The sequence below is a fragment of the Pipistrellus kuhlii genome, unplaced genomic scaffold (genome assembly GCF_014108245.1).
Source record: "Pipistrellus kuhlii isolate mPipKuh1 unplaced genomic scaffold, mPipKuh1.p scaffold_m20_p_30, whole genome shotgun sequence".
Taxonomy (NCBI): domain Eukaryota; kingdom Metazoa; phylum Chordata; class Mammalia; order Chiroptera; family Vespertilionidae; genus Pipistrellus; species Pipistrellus kuhlii.
Window position 1 is genome coordinate 6,940,619 of NW_023425530.1, and position 18,930 is coordinate 6,959,548.

The window sequence follows — 18,930 nt, forward strand, 5'->3', positions numbered from 1 at the left end:
TGCACAACATTTCCGTCTCCCCCAAAGGAAGTTCCATTCCCCATCGCCCTCACTCCCCACTGCCCCCCGGGCCCTGGCACCACCAGCTGCTCTCTGTCTCTATGGGTTTGCGGGGTCTGGACATTTCCTATCAGTGGGCTCAGACACAGTGTGTCTGGCCTCTTTCTCTGAGCGTCATCTCTTCAGGGTCCATCGCCTGGTGGCACGTATCAGAGCTTGCTTCCCCTTTACGGCTGAGTCATAACCCGTTGTGTGGAGGGGCCACCGTTTGTCCGTCCACCCCTCTGCTGATGGGCATTTGGGTTGCTTCCACCGTTTGGTGGCTGTGACCAGTGCTACTAAGAACATGTGTGTGCAAGTTATTGAGTCCCTGCTTTCTATTCTCTGGGGTGTATGTTTAGGAGTGGAATTGCCGAGCCATATGGCAATTCTCCGTTTAACGTTTTTGTTGTTGTTAATCCTCACAAATGTGGTATTTTTTCCATGCGGTTTTAAGAGAGACTGGAACGGAGGGAGAGAGAGAGAGAAACATTGATGTGAAGGAGATATATCGATTGATTGCCTCCCTAACATACCCTGAGGTTGGGGATGGAACCTGCAACCCAGTCAGGTGCCCTTGACCAGAATCGAACCTGAGACCTTTCAGTGCACAGGCCGACGCTCTATCCACTGAACCAAACCGGTTTTGGCTGACCTGTACACTTTAAAATGGTGACCCTAGCCGGTTTGGCTCAGTGGATAGAGCATGGGCCAGGGCACCAAAGGGTCCGAGGTTTGATTCTGGTCAAAAGCATATGCCTGGTTTGTGGGCTCAGTCCCCAGTAGGGGGGATACAGGAGGCAGCCAATCAATGATTCTCATCTTTGATGTTCCATCTCTCTCTTCCTCTTTGAAATCAATAAATCAATAAAAAATAAATATATATATATATCGATATATTGAAAAAAATGGTAAGTTTTATACGTGCAGTTTACCTCCATTAAAAACCACTCACAGTGGCCTTGTGAGGTTCAGCTGGCCCCTCCCATGCACCGAAAGGTTGCTGGTTGGAGTCCTGGTGAGGACACATACCCAGGTTTCAGGCTTGATCCCCAGTTGGGAGAGAGGGTACAGGAGGCAGCCCATTGGTGTATGCTTTCACATTGATTTCTCTTTCTCTCTCTCTCCCATTTTAAAAATCTTTAAAAAAGCAGCTCCTTCGCTCCTGGTGCACTGAGCCAAACCTGAAATGACTGTGAGTCCCCGGGTGGGAGCCATCACAGAGGCAGGAAGTCGCCCCTGGGCCCGAGGACCAGGCTGCTGTGTGTCTCTGCTGCACCGCAGCGCCGGCCCAGTGGTCTCTGCACATGCTCAGAGGCAGTAAGTGGCCACACAGCAACCGCAACAGCTTCTAATCACTCAGCATCTTCTCTCCGCAGGCCTCCCTCAGGGCCCCTCGGAGCCAGCCCTGGGAAGCGCTGTCACTCACGAGGGCCTTTGACAGAGGAGCAGAGGGGCCTCAGAGAGGGACAGGGTTCGGGGTCCGGCAGGACGGAGAGGAGGGAGCCTGGATGTATTGAGAGCTGGGAGGACTGGGGGTAGTTCAAGACGCCTAAGGGCCCAACACCATAGCATTGGCCCGGAGCTGCCTGCAAGAGGGCCAGGGCCCAGGGAGGAGGGGTCAATGCCTCCCCCTCACTGCCCGGAACCCACTCCCCCGGTTCTGATCACCCTGCAGGGTTAGGGGGTCCCTTTGGGAAGTGAGCAGCAGGAAGGGGGCGCTGGGCACCTGCACCCAGGCTTTGGGCATAACTCCTCCCCTCCCTCCCTCTACCAGCCACATCCTGTCACCACTCTGAGAGCTCCCCCTCCCCCCCCCACCCCCACCCATTCCCACCCCCCCCCTCATACTCCCCCTCTCCCCCCCTTCCCCCCCGCTGACTTCCATCCCTGCCTTGTGTTCCTCATGGCGCCCCTGAGCCTCCCGCCCCGCCCCCCGTCCCCCCCCCCACACACACACATACACCCGGGCCTTGCAGGGCCCAGGTAGCCGCGTTGCCAGCGGTGGCAGGAAGCAGAGCCAGCCCTGCAGCCGCCTCCACACCTTGCGCTGGGTGCCCAGGGGAGGGCGAAGGGGAGGGGACCTGGGGCATGGAGGGGGGAGGGGGAGGGCTGAGGGCTCTGCCCAACTCTCCTGAAACAGAGCCCCCCCCACCACCACCACACACACACCCATAACAACAGCACACAAACAGGTTGCAGAGTCCTTTGCAATTTTTATTATTGCGGTTGGAGAAGATTCTGATCTGTCCCCTGACCAGCCTCCCACCCCAGAATTTGAAGGGAACCAACCTGGGACCCACAGCTGTAGGACCCCAGCAGGTGGCTTTGGAGGGAGAGAGGCTGGAACGCAGGGGGAGGGAGTGGCAGGGCTGGGCTGGGGCAGGGGCCTCCTACAGGCCGGCGGGGGGCAGGGGCCACAGCTTGGGCAGTAGAGGCTCCGCTGTCGGGGACAGTGCGATCCAGACAAAGGCATGATGTGGGCTGGGGGGAGGGCAGGGGGCAGGGGCAGGGGCAACCATTTGGCCAAGCAGGGGTACAGGTTGTTCAGGATTAGGAGAGGCTGGCCGAAGGTCAGTCGTCTGAGGGAATTGTGTTGGAGTCCATCATGCCTGACCTCCATGACGGGCTGATGAATGGATGTAGGAGGGGCCAGACACAGGTATCCAGCGTTTGTCCGGGTACCCCCAGCTGCCCAGGCCCTCGGCCTAGCAGAGTCTGCTGATCTCACTCCTGCTGCAACCCCACTTGCAGCAGTTGCTGGAGAGACCATCCAGGACATCTCGGCTGCCACGCAGAGCTCCTGGGGTCCCCTGCCAGCCGGGCTGGCCGCCATAGAGAGCCTGGGGGGGCTTGGTCAGGACCAGCCAGTCACTGGGGCCTGCTGCCTCTTCCAGCGGGCGGTCTGCATAGGGGCCAGGGTCTGGGAAGGCATCCTCTGCAAAAGACGGAAGAGTTAATGCCTGGGGCCCAGCTTCCGTCACACGCAGAGGCCTGGCGCTGGGTTGGTCCAGCTGCTCTTCCGTCTTTGTGGCCTGGTCTCCTGGGGAAAGGTTTGATGCCATGCAGGCCTAGGTTCCAACTCTGATGGGTCTAATAGTCAACCTCACTGAGCTTGGCTCTCCTGTCGTTTCTCTTCCCTTACTCTTTGTGTATGGAGGACCTGCTGGTTAAGAACATGGTGGGTTTGGGAGTCAGACTGATTAAGCACTAATCCAACTTCTCGGAGTTATCATCCTGAGCAAGTGAGTTTACTTCTTTGATTCTTAGCATCCTTTTCTGCAAAGCGAGGAACATAATAACTCCTAAGAATTTAGGGTTTTGCCTGGTTAGTTTGGCTCAATGGATAGGGCCTTGGTCTGTGGACTGAAGCATCTCAGGTTGCACATGCTGAGGTTGTGGGCTTGATCCCCAGTAGGGGGAGCACAGGAGGCAGCCAATCAATGATTCTCTGTCATCATCATTGATGTTTTTCTCTCTTTCCCTCTCCCTTCCTCTCTGAAATCAATGAAAATATATTTAAAAAAGAATTTAATGTTTTATAAAGAGTAGTTGAGTTAATTAATACCCATTAAAAACAAAAACAGTTAGAACTGTGTCTGGCCCATGTCAGCACTCACACTAGCACTGAGCATTTCTGGAGGACTTGCTGTGTGCCAGACATGGTCTCAAGGGCTTCTGCAGATAAACTGCTTTCTTCCTCTCAATGACACCCCCATGAGGTGGGTCCTGTTGTTATGACCTCATTTCCTAGAGAACACCACCAAGGCCGGTGTGTGGAGTAACTGCACAAGGGCACACAGCTACTGAAGTGTAGAGCAGCTGTTTGAGCCCAGAGGGCATGTCCTCTAGGTCCACACTTCTTCTTCTTCTTCTTCTTCATCATCATCATCATCATCATCATCATCATGACCAACATCTACTTTTCTGCCAGGCCCCTGCCCTTCAGGAGCCTGGACCCCTACTGCCCGACTGAGCCCAAACTGGGCCTCCTGCCTTCCTTGGGCTGTGTCCTTGCCTGTTATGACTCAATTTTGCCACCGAACAAACTTGTGAGATGCAGGGACTGCCTCCCGTTTGCAGATAAAGAGGACCAGAGAGGAAGAGCAACCTGCTGGGAGGGTCACCCACTGGGTGGCACAATCTGGCCGTGGACACACCACACCCCTCACACTGCCGTCCCCTTCTAAGGGCTTGGGAAGTCCTTCAGTGTCGGCTTCCGGACGGTGTCCCCCCAAAGGCCTGTGAGCAGCGGCCTTGCTCAGCGCAAGGCTGGCCACAGAGCAGGTGCCCCAGAAATAGCATCCTGTCCATGGGCCCTTAGCCAGCGGACATGGCTTGCACCCCATCCCAGCTTTGGCCAAGTGGTTCAGCTTTGAGGATGCAAGTTGTGAGCAGGGACTCCCCTCCCTGGCCCCTGGTCTCATCTTCGTCCCTGTCTCTTGGGCCCATCCCAGGTCCCATGTCCCCCTTGCCTCCCTCCACCACCTCCCGCCTCACCCATCGCTTCCTGGGCCAGGTTGTCCGACCGCCTCCATCGGGAGCCTCCGCAGGTGAAGATGACCGCTCGGATGAATTCCCGGCCGCAAAGCTTCACCCCATAGGGTCCTCCCCGGGCTTCGGCTTCCAGCCACAGCCCCCCGGCCAGCACCCACACGGCCAGCAGCAGCAGCAGTGGGTGCTTGGCCATGCTGGACAGGGAGCCTGGGACAGGAGAGTGGACACAGCGAGGCCGTTTCCCAGTGGTCAGTGCCTCTGCTGCTTCCTGGCCCCCATTTATACACCCAGCCCCCCCCCGCCCCAGCCTGTGTGGAGGAGCAAAGGGACCTCCGTTATCTCTTCCAGCAGAGGCGAGGCGGGCATGGCCCGCGCACCCCGACCTTTCCCGTTTCCGGACGAAGTAAGCGATAACCTTTTGCCAGGATGAATGGGGTGACACATTCGGCTCGCCGTCATCTTCCGCAGAGAGAGGCAGGAAGCCTCCCTGCACTCGGCAGAGACGAGGAACCTGGACCCTCACCAGACCAGGGGAGAGGGGGCAGCCACACCCGCCCCTCATAGGGCCGGGACCCTGGACGGCCTCTGTAACAGCAATGATAGCCAGCCCTTACCCAGCACGGGCTTGGGACTAAGCACTGCTCTAAAGACTTTGTATTTGTGTAATGTTTCGTTCTTCTGACGACCTAGGGTAAGGGTTCTCAGATACGAGCAAGCCGCAGAACCTCCTGAAGGGCTTGTTACGGCCCAGATGGCTGGGCCCACATGCAGAGCACCTGCGAATCTGCGCGAGCAACCAACGTCCCGGCCGGGCCAATGCCGCTGGTCCAGAAACCACTGCGAGAACCACTGGACTGTAATCAGGACTAAGATCACCCCCACAGCGCAGATGAAGAAAACGAGGCACAGAGTGTGACATAAGATGCCCCAAGTCATCTAGTAAGTGTGTGGGTGTGGGTGGGGGTGTAGACATTGAAACAGCTGCTTCAATTCATGGGCTCTAGAATCCATGCTCTCCACAGGAGTATTTTTAAAAAATATATTTATATATTTTTATTGATTTCAGAGAGGAAGGGAGAGAGAGATAGAAACATCAGTGATGAGAGAGAACCATTGATTGGCTGCCTCCTGCAAGCCTCCGACTGAGGATCAAGCCCACAACCCAGGTATGTGCCCTTGACCGGAATCGAACCCAGGAGCCTTCAGCCCACAAGCCAAAGCTCTATCCACTGAGCAACACCAGCCACAGCCAAGGGAGCATTTTTAAGGATTAAAAAATTATATATGGATAGACTTTTAGTTTTGCACGATGAAAAGAGTTCTGGAGATGGATGATGGTGATGGTTGCACAATAATGTGAATAATGTTAATGACTGTGAACTGAGCACAGAAAAATGGTTGAGATGGTAAAATCGATATTCTATGTACATTTTTCATAATTAAAAAGAGTGGAAAATAGTAATTAAAATGCTTAATTAATACCATATACGTGGTGGAGCTGCGATGTGCTGGGAATTGTTTAACAATGGGCTCTCCAGAAAAAAATTATTTGTAGCAGTTGTCGGTTTCTGGCCAAATTCAAGCTACGAATGTGATGTCACTGTGATGCCCCCAAATTCCGGGAAAGTTGAAAACCTCCCTCACAAACCAGTGTAGCTGGCTCCAGGATCCCACTGAGAGACAAAACTCATTCATGTGCCATTTAAAGAATGCCAGCCTCACAGATGGCCACCTCCTCACCCCACATCCTCCTTGTCACAATCCCTTGCTTCCCCCAGTGGTAACCGCCATCCTGACTTTAGCTATCATCATTTCTTTGTTTTTTTAAAATATATTTTATTGATTTTTTACAGAGAGGAAGGGAGAGGGATAGAGAGCTAGAAACATCGATGAGAGAGAAATATCGACCAGCTGCCTCCTGCACAACCCCCACTGGGGAAGTGCCCGAAACCAAGGTACATGCCCTTGACCGGAATCGAACTCGGGACCTTTCAATCCGCAGGCCGATGCTCTATCCCAGTGTTTTTCAACCTTTTTTGGGCAAAGGCACACTTGTTTCATGAAAAAAATCACGAGGCACACCACCATTAGAAAATGTTAAAAAATTTAACTCTGTGCCTATATTGACTATATATAAAGTAATTCTCTTGAATAGGAATCAAATAAACACAAAGAAAGTATTTTATAATTACTTTATTATGAAATATTAAGTAAACAAAATAGTGAAAAATTATAAAATTCTTGTCTTGTCTGCACCTATGGCACACCAGGCAACATCTCGCGGCAGACTAGTGTGCCGCGGATCAGCGGTTGAAAAACGCTGCTCTATCCACTGAGCCAAACCAGTTTTGGCGTCTTTGCTTTTTATTACAGTTTTAACACCAACAGGTGCCCCTCCAAAAGATAGCCGAGTCTATCTCTCTCCTTTCTTTCTTTTTTTTCTTTTTATTTATTTATTTATTTATTTGCACTCAAATAAATGTAACCTTTTATTGCACATACAGAAAAGCGCACAAATTGTAAGTGGACACTTGGAAGACTTTTCACGATCGGAGCACATTCCTGCCAGCACCGCTCACGCCCAGAAACAGAACTCTCAGCCGTCACCCAGAGCAGGGCAATGGGAGGAGGATCCTGGAGGACTTGGTGGGCCCGTGTTAACGCTGTGATAAATACATGAAACGTGGATAAGTACTTAGAGGCATTGTGAATTGTTAATTTTAACGTGGTTAGCTTTATGTTCTATCAATTTCACCTCAATATGTAAAAACCAGCAATGATGGTGGGCAGAGTTGGGTTTGAATCCCACCTCTATCTCCTGATGTGTGACCTCGGGCAACTCAACCTCTGGTGCCTTGGTTTGCCTCACATAAAACAGGGAGGATTCAATGAGCACGTCAAATCCGTAACACCGTCTGCGGCATGCAGTAAGTGCCGTTTAAATGCTATTTGTACCTGACACATTCCCTCTGGGTTTGAACTTTATTCCTTTGCCCTTTTCTTCAGACAAACTCCTGGCCTTGCTGTGGATGTGTCTGGCCGAGGACATTGCTTCAGAAGGCAGGAGCCATGTTAACGCTGTGATAAATACATGAAACGTGGATAAGTACTTAGAGGCATTGTGAATTGTTAATTTTTAACATGGTTATCTGATTGGAAAGGTCTGATGAATAATGCACTCTGCCCTCTGCCCCTTCTCCCAGCAACTCTCCGGGCATACACCCTTTTTTTTTAAAAATATATTTTATTGATTTTTTACAGAGAGGAAGGGAGATAAAGGGATAGAGAGTTAGAAACATCGATGAGAGAGAAACATCGATCAGCTGGCTCTTGCACCTCTCCACTGGGGATGTGCTCGCAACCAAGGCACATGCCCTTGACCGGAATCGAACTTGGGACCTCTCAGTCCACAGGCAGACGCTCTATCCACTGAGCCAAACCGGCTTTGGCCATGCACCCTTCTTTCCTTCCCTCCACTGGCCCCGGGGCTGGCGAAGAACAAACATGCCAGGAAGTTTTGCTGCCTGACTGTCCGACTTTGGCCCAGAACCAGGAACCTCTTTTGTGCCTCACACAGAACCAGGGTTTGGAGCCCAACACAGCTGGGCTTGAATCCGGATTCCTGTGTGACCTTGAGCAAGAGACTGCACCTCTCTGAGGTCATTGGAGAGGTGGAGATAATAAGCATATCTGCCTCATGGGGTGGTGTTGGGGGCCTTGGTGAGATTATGCAAAGTGCTCAGCACCCTGCCTAGCACACAGCGAGCACAGTTGGTTGGGTGGTGACCTGTGGAAAGACAGGTCCATGACCTCACCCCCCAGGACCTATGAATGTGGTTTTATTTGGACAGAAGGTCTTGGCAGATATAATTAAATCATCCTTTGAGATTAGGTCATCCTGGATTGTCTGGGTGGATCCTAAATCCAGGAATCAAGATGCAGACAGAAGAGACAAAACTATGTGAAGACAGTGGCAGGCATTGGAGTCCAGTAGCCAAAAAAGCCAAGTCATGCCTGAGGCTGCCAGAGGCTGGGAGAGACGAGGAAGGACCCCCACCCCCACCCCGACCGCCTTCTAAGGACACACGGCCCCGCTGACATCCTGATTTAGGACTTCTGTCCTCCAGAACCAGGAAAGAATACATGTCCGCTCTGTAAGCCAGTCTGTGGCAGTCTGTGACAGCAGCCGTAGGAAGCTAATACAGACGAGTTAGGAAATATTAGGTCATCATTATCACCGTTACTCTGGTCAGCACAGAAATGCACCCAGATCTTACCAAACCCAAACAAAGGCCCCTCTCTCCAAACTTCTTAACTAATTTTATTTTAATAAAATTACCTAAGCAGTCAGTTTGACATCCCCTGAGGGCTCCTGGACTTTGAGAGGTCACAGAGCAGGCTGAGGGACTCCCCCCACAATCCCAGCTCCTGCATTGAGTGTCTGCCCCCTGGTGATCAGTGCACATCATAGCGACTGGGTAGTTCTGCCGTTTGGTCAATTTGCATATTAGCCTTTTATTATATAGGATGTCCCCAGCCCCCAACCTCCACACCTACTTTTACATTAAAGGTAGCATTAAAAATATAGGGTCGAGGGCTGGCCAGGTAGCTCCTTTGGTTAGAGTGTCATCCCAATACACCAATGTTGCTGGTTAGATCTCTGGTCAGGGTACATATAAGAAGCAACTAATGGCCATACCTGGTTTGGCTCAGTGGATAGATCGTTGGCATGGGGACTGAAAGGTCCCAGGTTCAATTCCGGTCAAGGGCATGTACCTTGGTTGCGGGCACATCCCCAGTGGGGAATGTGCAGGAGGCAGCTGATCGATATTTGTCTCCCATCGATATTCCTAACTCTCTATCCCTCTCCCTTCCTCTCTGTAAAAAATCAATAATATATATTTTAAAAAGAAGCAACCAATGAATGCATAAATGAGTGGAACAACAAATCAATCTCTCTCAAATAAATAAATAAGTAAATTCTTGTCATGATATGCTATGCCCAGTGCTGAGATCCCAGAAAAACCTCAGCACGCTGTTCCTGGATTCCCAGCGAAGTAACTGGAGGACTGACTGGCTGTGAAAGCCCCAGGTTTATCCGAAGTCACCTGGCGCCGGTGGTGGCGCACCATCGACGTTTGCCGCCACACTGGCTGCCGCAGGTGAAGCTGAACCGCGGTCCCCTCCAGCCTGCAGACGGGCGCAGGGGGTCAGCCGCCAGTGCCACCGTTTCCCCACCACCCAGGCGTTCCCAACACAACGCTTTCTGGAGCCCAGACAACAGAGAGAGAGAAAAAAAAAACAAGGCATGCAGGGGAGGGCGACGGGTGCAGTGTGAGATCAAAACGTTGCTTTCCTGACGGAGGCTGGCCCGGTTCCCAAGGTCTCCCAGTGCCTTCCTGATGGCCTCCAACCCCCTCCCACAGGATGGGAGGGGAGCTGGTGCATGGGAGGAGGCCCTGCTCTTATTTACGGCGGTGAAATAGGTAGGACACAACCTATACCAGTTTTGCCACGTTAAGTGCCCACATCAGAGGCAATAGCACGTTCACATTGCTGTGCGACCACTCCTTTTCGTCTCTATGGCTTTGCTTATTGTACAAGTAGAATCATACGATATCTGTGTTTGCATGTCCAGCTTCTTGCACTTAGCATATTGTGTCATGGTTCACCAACACTGTGGCATGTGTTAGAATTTCCATTCAAGAGAGCGTGTTTTACACATTCTTCTGCACTGGTCTTTTTCTTTCCGCTTAACAAATGCCAGAGACATCCCCTTACCAAACTCCCTTTATGCACCCCTGTTATCTTTCTACAGCTGCATAATGTTCTGCGTGTGGATGCCCCAGAGTTTAATTTTACTCCCAGAAACTGGCATCTTTGAACTGTTTGTTCTTAGGCTAACACGGCAGTGAAGAGCTTCGTACAAACGTCATTTCACGTATATGCCAGTGTGTCCGTAGATCAATCCCCCAAAGTGAGATTTCTAGTTCCCAGACTGTGCATTTAGAATCTTTACAGATATTATCACATTTATCCCTCTGGGGGTTAGGTTAATTCATATTCCCTCCAGCAGTGGGTAAGGGTCTTGTTTCTGTACAGCCTCACCAACAGAGTGTGTACCAACCTTTGGACTTGGGCCAACATGAAGGTGAAAAATGGAATTTCAGAGTAGAGAAAATTTGCATTTTCCTCACCACAAATGAGGCAGAATATATTTCCATGTGTTTAAGAGCCATTTATAGGCCCTAGTTGAGTAGCTCAGTTGGTTAAAGCCTCATCCCAATATGTCAAGGCTTAGATTATGAGTTCGATTCCTGCTCAGGACACATATAAGAATTAACCAGCCCTAGCTGATTTGGCTCAGTGGATAGAGCATCGACCTGCGGACTGAAGGGTCCCAGGTTTGATTCCAATCTAGAGAACATGCTCAGATTGTGGGCTTGATTCCCAGTAGGGGGTGTGCAGGAGGCAGCCGATCAATGATTCTCTCTCATCACTGATATTTCTATCTCCCTCTCCCTTCTCTGAAATCAATAAAAATATAATAAAAGGAAAAAAAAGGAATTAACCAATGGCCAGGCCAGGATGGCTCAGTGGTTGAGGGTCAACCCATGAGCCAAGAAGTCAGGGTTCAATTCCTGGTCAGGGCACAAATCAATTTTTGTTAACATATTTTATTGATTTTTCACAGAGAGGAAGAGAGAGGGATAGAGTTAGAAACATCAGTGAGAGAAACATCGATCAGCTGCCTCTTGCACATCCCCTACTGGGTATGTGCCCGCAACCAAGGTACATGCCCTTGACCAGAATCGAACCTGGGACCTTTCAGTCTGCAGGCCAATGCTCTATCCACTGAGTCATACTGGTTTCGGCTCAAATCAAATTATAGATTGGTAGAATCAACATCATTAAAATGTCCATACTAAGCAATCTACAGATTCAATGCAATCCCCATTAAAATACCAATGGCATATATCACAGACCTAGAGCAAATTCTCCAAAAATTGATCTGGAATTAAAAAAAAAAAAAAGACCCCGAATAGCCACAGCAATTCTGAGAAAGAATAACAAAGTTGGAGGGATCACAACACCAGATATCAAGCTATATTACCAAGCCACAGTTCTCAAAACTGCCTGGTACTGGCACAAGAACAAATATGTAGACCAATGGAATAGAACAGAAAACCCAGAAATCAACACAAGCCATTGTGCTCAATTAATATTTGACAAAGGAGGCAAGAGCATAAAATGGAGTCAAGACAGTCTCTTCAATAAATGGTGTTGGGAAATTTGGTCGGATACATGCAAAAAAATTTATTGACTGCCTCCTACATGATCCCCACTGGGGATTGAGCCTGCAACCCAGGCATGTGCCCTTGGCCAGAACTGAACCTGGGACCCTTGAGTCAGCAGGCTGACGCTCTATCCACTGAGCCAAGCCAGCTAGGGCTGCAAAGTACTCTTTTATTTGCTAGGAGAGAGTCCTGGTACATGGGTGAGGACCAGCTGGTTTGCCCTGAAGGATGTCCCAGATCAGGGTGGGGGTTCCCTTGGGGCATGGGGCGGCCTGGGCGAGGGGCCTGTGGTGGTTTGCAGGCCAGCCATGCCTCCCAGTGACCCAAGTGGAGATCCTGGTATCTGGAGTTTATTTAACTTCTATAATTGAAACTTTGTAGCCTGGAGCAGAGCCAAACCTCCTGCTTGCTCCATGGCTGCCGCCATTTCTGTTGAAATTTATTTATCTTTCATAATTGAAACTTTGTAGCCTTGAGTGGAGACCTAGGCTGGCAAGGGCAAGCAGAAAGCTTGGCTTCCTCCATTGCCAGGGAAACCCAAGCCTCCCTCCTGCTCTCTGTAGCCGCAGCCATCACGTTGTGGTTAATTTGCATACTCACTCTGACTGGCTGGTGGGTACAGTGGAGTGGTGGCTAATTTGCAAATTACTCTTTTATTAGATAGGATTGGAAGTTCTAGCCGAACAATTAGACAAGAAATAAAAGGCATCTCTTCCCCCACAAAAATAGCCACGTGGAACTAGAGGCTACCACATTGGACAGTGCATATTTATAATTTGGCTTCCCGACTCAAATATATCTCACCTGTACTGTCTCCATTCCTCCCCTCCTTCTTAGCCCTTCGCCTTTTGCACTGTGATATCTGTCCCCCAAATGGCAGTGAACCCAGGTCTCACTCAGCCCCACCTCTCCCCAAACTCCATCAACTTTTCATTGGTGCGTGCAAAGCCTTCGCTGGTTTCATTCCCACCCCTTCCGTCCAAGATCCCCAATTCCTTGCCCTTCCTGAACCACTGCCAGCATCTCCAAGGCATTTGCTGATGGTCCAGCATAGGTAGGTATTCTTTAAGAACAGGATGTATCATTTTGTATGTTTATATGTTTACTTTGTATTTTGTATGGGTGTGTTGCAGTTGGCACAATGGCATTGTGTACTAGTTCTCAACATCTGTATCCTTTTAGCTCCCTGATACATTATGTTTTTTAGTCAAAGCATTTGTTAACTTATTTCCTTCAGCTTTTTTTGTTTTCAACAATGGGGATGGAGGAAGAGAGGTTGACACATGTTCATGAGCCCCAGGCATTTTTTTCTCTAAAAGCCCAACTATTTAGGGGTCCGCCTCTTTTTGCTGTTTTTATCTGTAAATCTCCACTCATTCTGTTCTTTTCCAACCTTCCTTTCCGTGTAATGATACAGTATTTTTAGGAATAGCTTTCCAAGATCAAGATGGTCTTAACTTGCCCTAGCTGGTTTGACTCAGTGGATGGAGTATATGTCTGTGTTCTGAAGGTCCTGGGTTTGAGTCCTGTCAAGGGCATGTGCCTGGGTTGCGGGCTTGATCCCTGTCAGGGGTCATGCAGGAGGCAGCCCATCAATGATTCTCTCTCATCATTGATGTTTCTATCTCTTCCTCTCCCTTCCTCTCTGTAAAAAAAAAAAAAATCAATAAAATACATATATATTTTTTAAAAGATTGTCTTAACTCATCAACCCCCTCCATGCAATATGTTTCCCCAAACCTATTTTAGTGGGTGTCCTTGACATTCTATTCCATTTTATCAATGGCTAGTGTTTATATATCAGTTAAATATATTTTTTTATTTTACCTTATTGTGCATTAGTTTGAAAAGTTTGTTCAAAAAATCAGTCCATTCACTACGCCTAACATATAATAAGCAGAAATGGTTCAGCTTTATGAGAACTTGCCAGCCTATCAAAAGGATGTCTTGTTCACATTTCAATATACCAAGTGTCAGATTTGTATTTCCTTACTCATTAGCACATTAGGGAATAGTTTTTTGTTTGTTTGTTTTTTGTTTTTTAATATTTTTTTAATTGATTTCAGAGAAGAAGGGAGAGGGAGAGATAGAAACATCCATAAGAGAGAACCATGGTTCCGGTGCCTCCTGCATGCCCCCTACTGGGGATCAAGCCTGCAACCTGGCAGTGTGCCCTGACCAAGAGTCCAACCTGTGACCTCCTCGTTCATAGGTCATTGCTCAACCACTGAGCCACGCCAGCCGAGCTAGGAGATAGATTTTAGTTTCTTTTTTTCACCCTGTTAGCAAAATTCTGTGGAGACCTCTTGCTCTTGCCACCTGGATCAGGAGCAAGGTTGCTTTATTTTAAAATGCTATAGTGTCTTCGTTTCACCCCATTAGCACTACATTTTTAAAATCCTCACCCAAAGATATATTTTTATCAACTTGAGAGAGAGAGAGAGAGAGGAGAGAGAGAGAGAAACATCGATCAGTTGCCTTCCATATATGTTCTGACAAGGGATTAAACCCATAACCTACGTATGTGCCCTGACCAGGAATCAAACCCACAACCTTTTTGGTGTATGGGACGGTATTCCAAACAACTGAGCCACCTGGTCAGGCTAGCACCCCATTTTAAAAGATCTACTTTGTTGCTTTCACTGTTGGTTGGCATAATATTCTGTATCATGGAGCCTTCTTATTTCATTTTATTTTTTATTTTTTTTATTTCAGAGAGAAGGGAGAGGGAGAGAGATAGAAACATCAATGAGCGAGAGTAATTGATTGGCTGCCTCCTGTGCGTCCCCCTACTGGGGACCGAGGCCACAACCCGGGCATATGCCCTGGACAGGAATCACACCTGTGACCTTCAGTCCACAGGCCGATGCTCTATCCACGGAGCCAAACCGGCGAGGGCCTCAATGAACTTTCTTACCCATGTGCAAAACTCTCAATGAATATAAAAACTTGGAACACGACTGCCACGGCACAGCCCTCCCAATTCAACAGGGAGCTAATAACTGTGTTAAACGAGAGAGAACGTTGACCTGTCTCCGCAGGTGGACCGCCTGGGGACCGCCTGTCCTTCTGTCAGTCACTCCACCATCCTCTAGGGCAGTATTCCCGGAGACCGTTGGCTGTGTCTGTCAAGGGGGAGTGCACTGGCAATGCATAGGACAGCCCTCCTCTACAGCAAAGAATGACTTGGCTCCATGTGTCAACAGAGCCACCTGCCCTAGAATTGTCCCCGCTCTTTTTTTTTTTTTTTTTTACATGACTGATTTGTTGAGGGACCCGGACAGTTGTCCCATAGTGCAGCCCGCCCTCTGGATTTGTCTGCTGCTTCCTGATATTGTCATTTAACTTGGTTTTTTGACCCCTTCCACTTCCTGCCAATTGGATGTTAGGGTGAGAGATTTGATCAGAGCCAGGTTTAACATTTTGGCAAGATGTGTCCTAGGGAAAGCTGTGAACTTCCTTTTTGCGTCACATTAAGAGGCCCACAAGGCACTGGGTCCCTCTGGTTGGATCCTGAGCTTCAGCAAAGCTAGTGCTGGTGACATTCTGGCCTCCGTGGGAAAGCCCATGCTCCTGCACCCAGTGGGTCCTCTGGCACCCTGCGCATATCTTTAAAAACTATATAATTTTATTATTATTATTAATTTCAGAGAAAAAGAGAGAGAGAAACATCAATGATGAGAATCATTGACTGGCTGCCTCCTGCATGCCCCACACTGGGAATTGAGCCCACAACCCGGGAATCAAACCCTGACCTCCAAGTTCATAGGTCAACCCTCAACCACTGAACCACGCCACCAGCCGGGCCCCTGTGCGTATCTTGTTCCCAGCATTCCCTCACATGATGTTTTGTAGTGCCCATCATGGTCGCTGTTTTAATCAATGATTTCATGGGCTTCTGCAAAACGATAATTTTTCTAATTCCCTCTTTCCTTCTACATTTTCTTTTGCTGGCATTCTTCTTGGGCTTTTTGGTGACTGAAACACAACTGCTACTGGGAAGGGAGGACCACGCTTAATTCCTTATTTTTATTTACTATTTATTTATTCTGAATTTTTTTTTCCAGAGCTCCCTCCCCCATGGGCTCCTCAGTGCTCTGGGCAAGCAGCTGGCGTCCTACAGCGACACCTGGGAACCATACAGCCTCGTGGGAGTCACACTGGGTTTTTTTCTTAACTCCTCACTTTCAATTACCAGTGTTTCCAGGAAGAAGCTGATGGAGAACCGTTTCCAATGGAACAATAAGTGTGTTTTTCATTTGCAAATTGAGGTTTAACATACATGCATGCACAGATCTTGCCTGGCTGGAGCGGCCCCATTGGCTGAGCATCGTCCTGAGCACTGAAAGGACAGTGCAATTCCTGGTAAGGGCACATCCCTAGGTTTCAGGTTCAACCCCGGTGGGGGCATGCACGGAAGGCAACCGATGGATGTTTCTTTGTCTCTCTCTCTTCCTCCCTTTGTCTAAGCATGTCCTCTGGTGAGGATTAAAATAAATGAGCGAGTGCACAGATCTTTCATGACAAGCTGAGGAAATTTTCACATCTGTACATTCGTGCAACTATCATTAGATAAAAATATAGAACATTTCTAGCCCCAAGTTGGCTTTCCTGCCATGAAGACTTATTTTTTTTAAATATATTTTTTATTGATTTTGTACAGAGAGAAGGGAGAGAGATAGAGAGTTAGAAACATCGATGAGAGAGTCATCGATCAGCTGCCTCTTGCACACCCCCTAGTGGGGATATGCCCGCAACTAAGGTACATGCCCTTGACCGGAATCGAACCCGGGACCCTTCAGTCCCCAAGCCGATGCTCTATCCATTGAGCCAAACCGGTCTCGGCGATGCCATGAAGACTTATAATGAACTGTGCCCTCTTGCAACCCGGGACCCCTCGGGGGATGTTGGACAGCTGGTTTCGGCTCGATCCCCGCAGGCCAGGCCAAGGGACTCCACGGGTACACGATGGAGGGAGGGACCGAGGGAGGTACTACAGGAGGGCTCCAGAGTGTGTCCAGCCTGTCTCGCCCAGTCCTGATGGATTGGCCCAGACCCCAGAAGCAGGCTAACCTACTGGTCAGAGTGTCTGCCCCCTTGGTGATCAGTGCGCATCATAGTGACTGATACAACAGTGGAACCAACAGTGGGACACTTAGCATATTAGGCTTTTATTGTATAGGATATTTGTGATTGCAGAAATTATTTCCAGGCATGGTGGTGCCCATCTGGGGGTTCACAGATTTCAGGAAGATGGGAAAATTGGTGAGAGGTGGAAACACAGCTTCTTGCCCCCCCCCCCCCCCTCCCACTTGGTTAGGAGCTGGCTCCTCTCACAGAAGCAGCTGCTGGGGCTGGACAACTTGCTTAGCCAACTGGGATGGATCCCAGGCACCGCCCACCCTGGAAGACCCATTAATTGCTGGTGGGGGGGGGGGGGGTGTGCTCAGCTGGCATTTCCAGGCAGACTGGGGCTGTTGCTTCTCCTCTTCCATCGAGGGGCACGCCAGGGGCAGCAAAGCACATTGGGAAGTCCCAGAAAATGGGACAGGCTGTCTGGGCTCCGGTGCCTCCAGCTTTGGGACCCTGGGAAAAGCTCCTTCCCCCTCTGAGCCTCTGCTCACCTGCTCAGGTTTATTGGGGGGGCTCATCTAGCTCCATTACCTCTCTGACCGCACCTGCTGGCGCTTTCCTCTTCGCTCATTTTGCTTCAGCCAGATGTTTGCTCAAGCAACCTCAGTACTTGAGTTCTGGCTGAGAAAGCATGCAGAGCCAAGATCCAAATACAAGGAAAAGTTTATTTAGAAAGTCACAGATGTTGAAGAAGTGAGCCTCGGAAGAAGTGAGCTGCATGGGCTCGGGGGACACGTTATAAAAGCCCAAAGGGCCCTTGGAGTTTAGGAGAGAGAGAGAGAGAGAGAGGCAAGGGAAATGAGCCTGGAGGAAGGGGGTGGGGAAGACGCAGGAGTGCCCCATAGAGTTGCCTCCTGCCCTGGGTCCTCATCTTGACGGTGTTTATCTGGAGGTCTCAGGGGAGGATCCCAAAAGAATATTCATCAGCTCTCCAGGTGTGTACTTTCAGGGTCGTGGTCTCTACTGATTGGGTGGCCCCACAGCAGGAGGTCATTAGTCAAATGCGGCGGTGGTCAGGCGGTCCTGAATCAGCCAAGACATTGCTTGTGGCTTGTCTTGTTTTGCTACTTTTCTGGGTCTGGAGCTGAAACACAACTAAGGCCTAGATATATTTGATGCCCGTAGGAACCTCACTGTCCTGGGGGCTTAATGATTTAAGGGCTGTTCTCCAGCTCCCTGTTCCTTCCCCCTAAGGGGATCTAACCCTCATGACTAGCAACATGCCAGAGAAGGGTTGAAACCGCATGACAAGCAAGATGAAAGGTCAGGGGGTCTAAACCTGCATGACCGGGTGATCTGCTAGGGGAGGAAAGGTCATCCTGTGGGGAGGTCCTTGTTTTCCCAGTTTTGCTGGTTGCTAGGCACTCGAGGCTTTCAGCCCTGGTGACCCCCTGTACCTGGCCTATCACCCTTGCTCTGCTCAAGCCTGTCTAACTGCCTAACCACCTGCTCAGGTGACACCGGCTACAGCATCCTCTCTGCCCACACACCTTCTAATGTTTCTCCTACAGCCTTTATAAGCTAATTTTATGTGCTAATTTCACTGATAACTGTGACTCCCCTGGTAGAATGCAAACTCTTAAGTACTTATCTGCTCTCACTCTACAGCCCGTGCCTTGCAAAGAGGAAATGTAATGCTGATTGAAGTAGGAAACAAAACCCACTTTCTGTCTCACAACAGAACCAGAACTGGAACCTCAGGCTCTAAGCCTTTGCCTTCTTTTTCCTCCTTTTGTCTCAAAAAGGACTAGGACACAAAATTTAATGGGGTGGTATAAAAACAAAAAAACTTGGTAATTATTGTTTTCAAATATCAAAATTAATGCAAAAAAAAGATGACCAAAATATATTTTTTCTAAATAAGACAAGAACTGATTGCACTTGCATGACTCACCTCACCCTAACCCCAGTAGTTTTTATTTAAGGTTTTGGTATTTTGTTTTTCATGGACTTATTTTTTCCC

At 49.3% G+C, this 18,930-nt stretch overlaps 1 protein-coding gene across 1 annotated transcript; it reads right to left on the reverse strand.

Annotated features, from left to right (window-relative positions):
- Positions 1-2,260: 2,260 nt before the first annotated feature.
- On the reverse strand, positions 2,261-4,981 carry RLN3 (relaxin 3). The gene is made up of 2 exons (XM_036459800.2): positions 4,540-4,981; positions 2,261-2,977 (listed from the first exon to the last, which is right to left on the reverse strand). Exons 1-2 carry the CDS (start codon positions 4,727-4,729, stop codon positions 2,748-2,750), a joined length of 420 nt encoding a protein of 139 aa, XP_036315693.1. The 5' UTR covers positions 4,730-4,981; the 3' UTR covers positions 2,261-2,747.
- Between the last annotated feature and the right edge of the window lie 13,949 nt (positions 4,982-18,930).

What these genes read in the sequence shown, in the direction of transcription:
- RLN3 (XM_036459800.2), bottom strand. Translation starts at nt 4,729, where the DNA reads ATGGCCAAGCACCCACTGCTGCTGCTGCTGGCCGTGTGGGTGCTGGCC. An exon ending in CCTGGCCCAGGAAGCGATGG is followed by an intron (nt 2,978 to 4,539) that starts GTGAGGCGGGAG and finishes CGTCTTTTGCAG; the next exon opens with AGGATGCCTTCCCAGACCCT.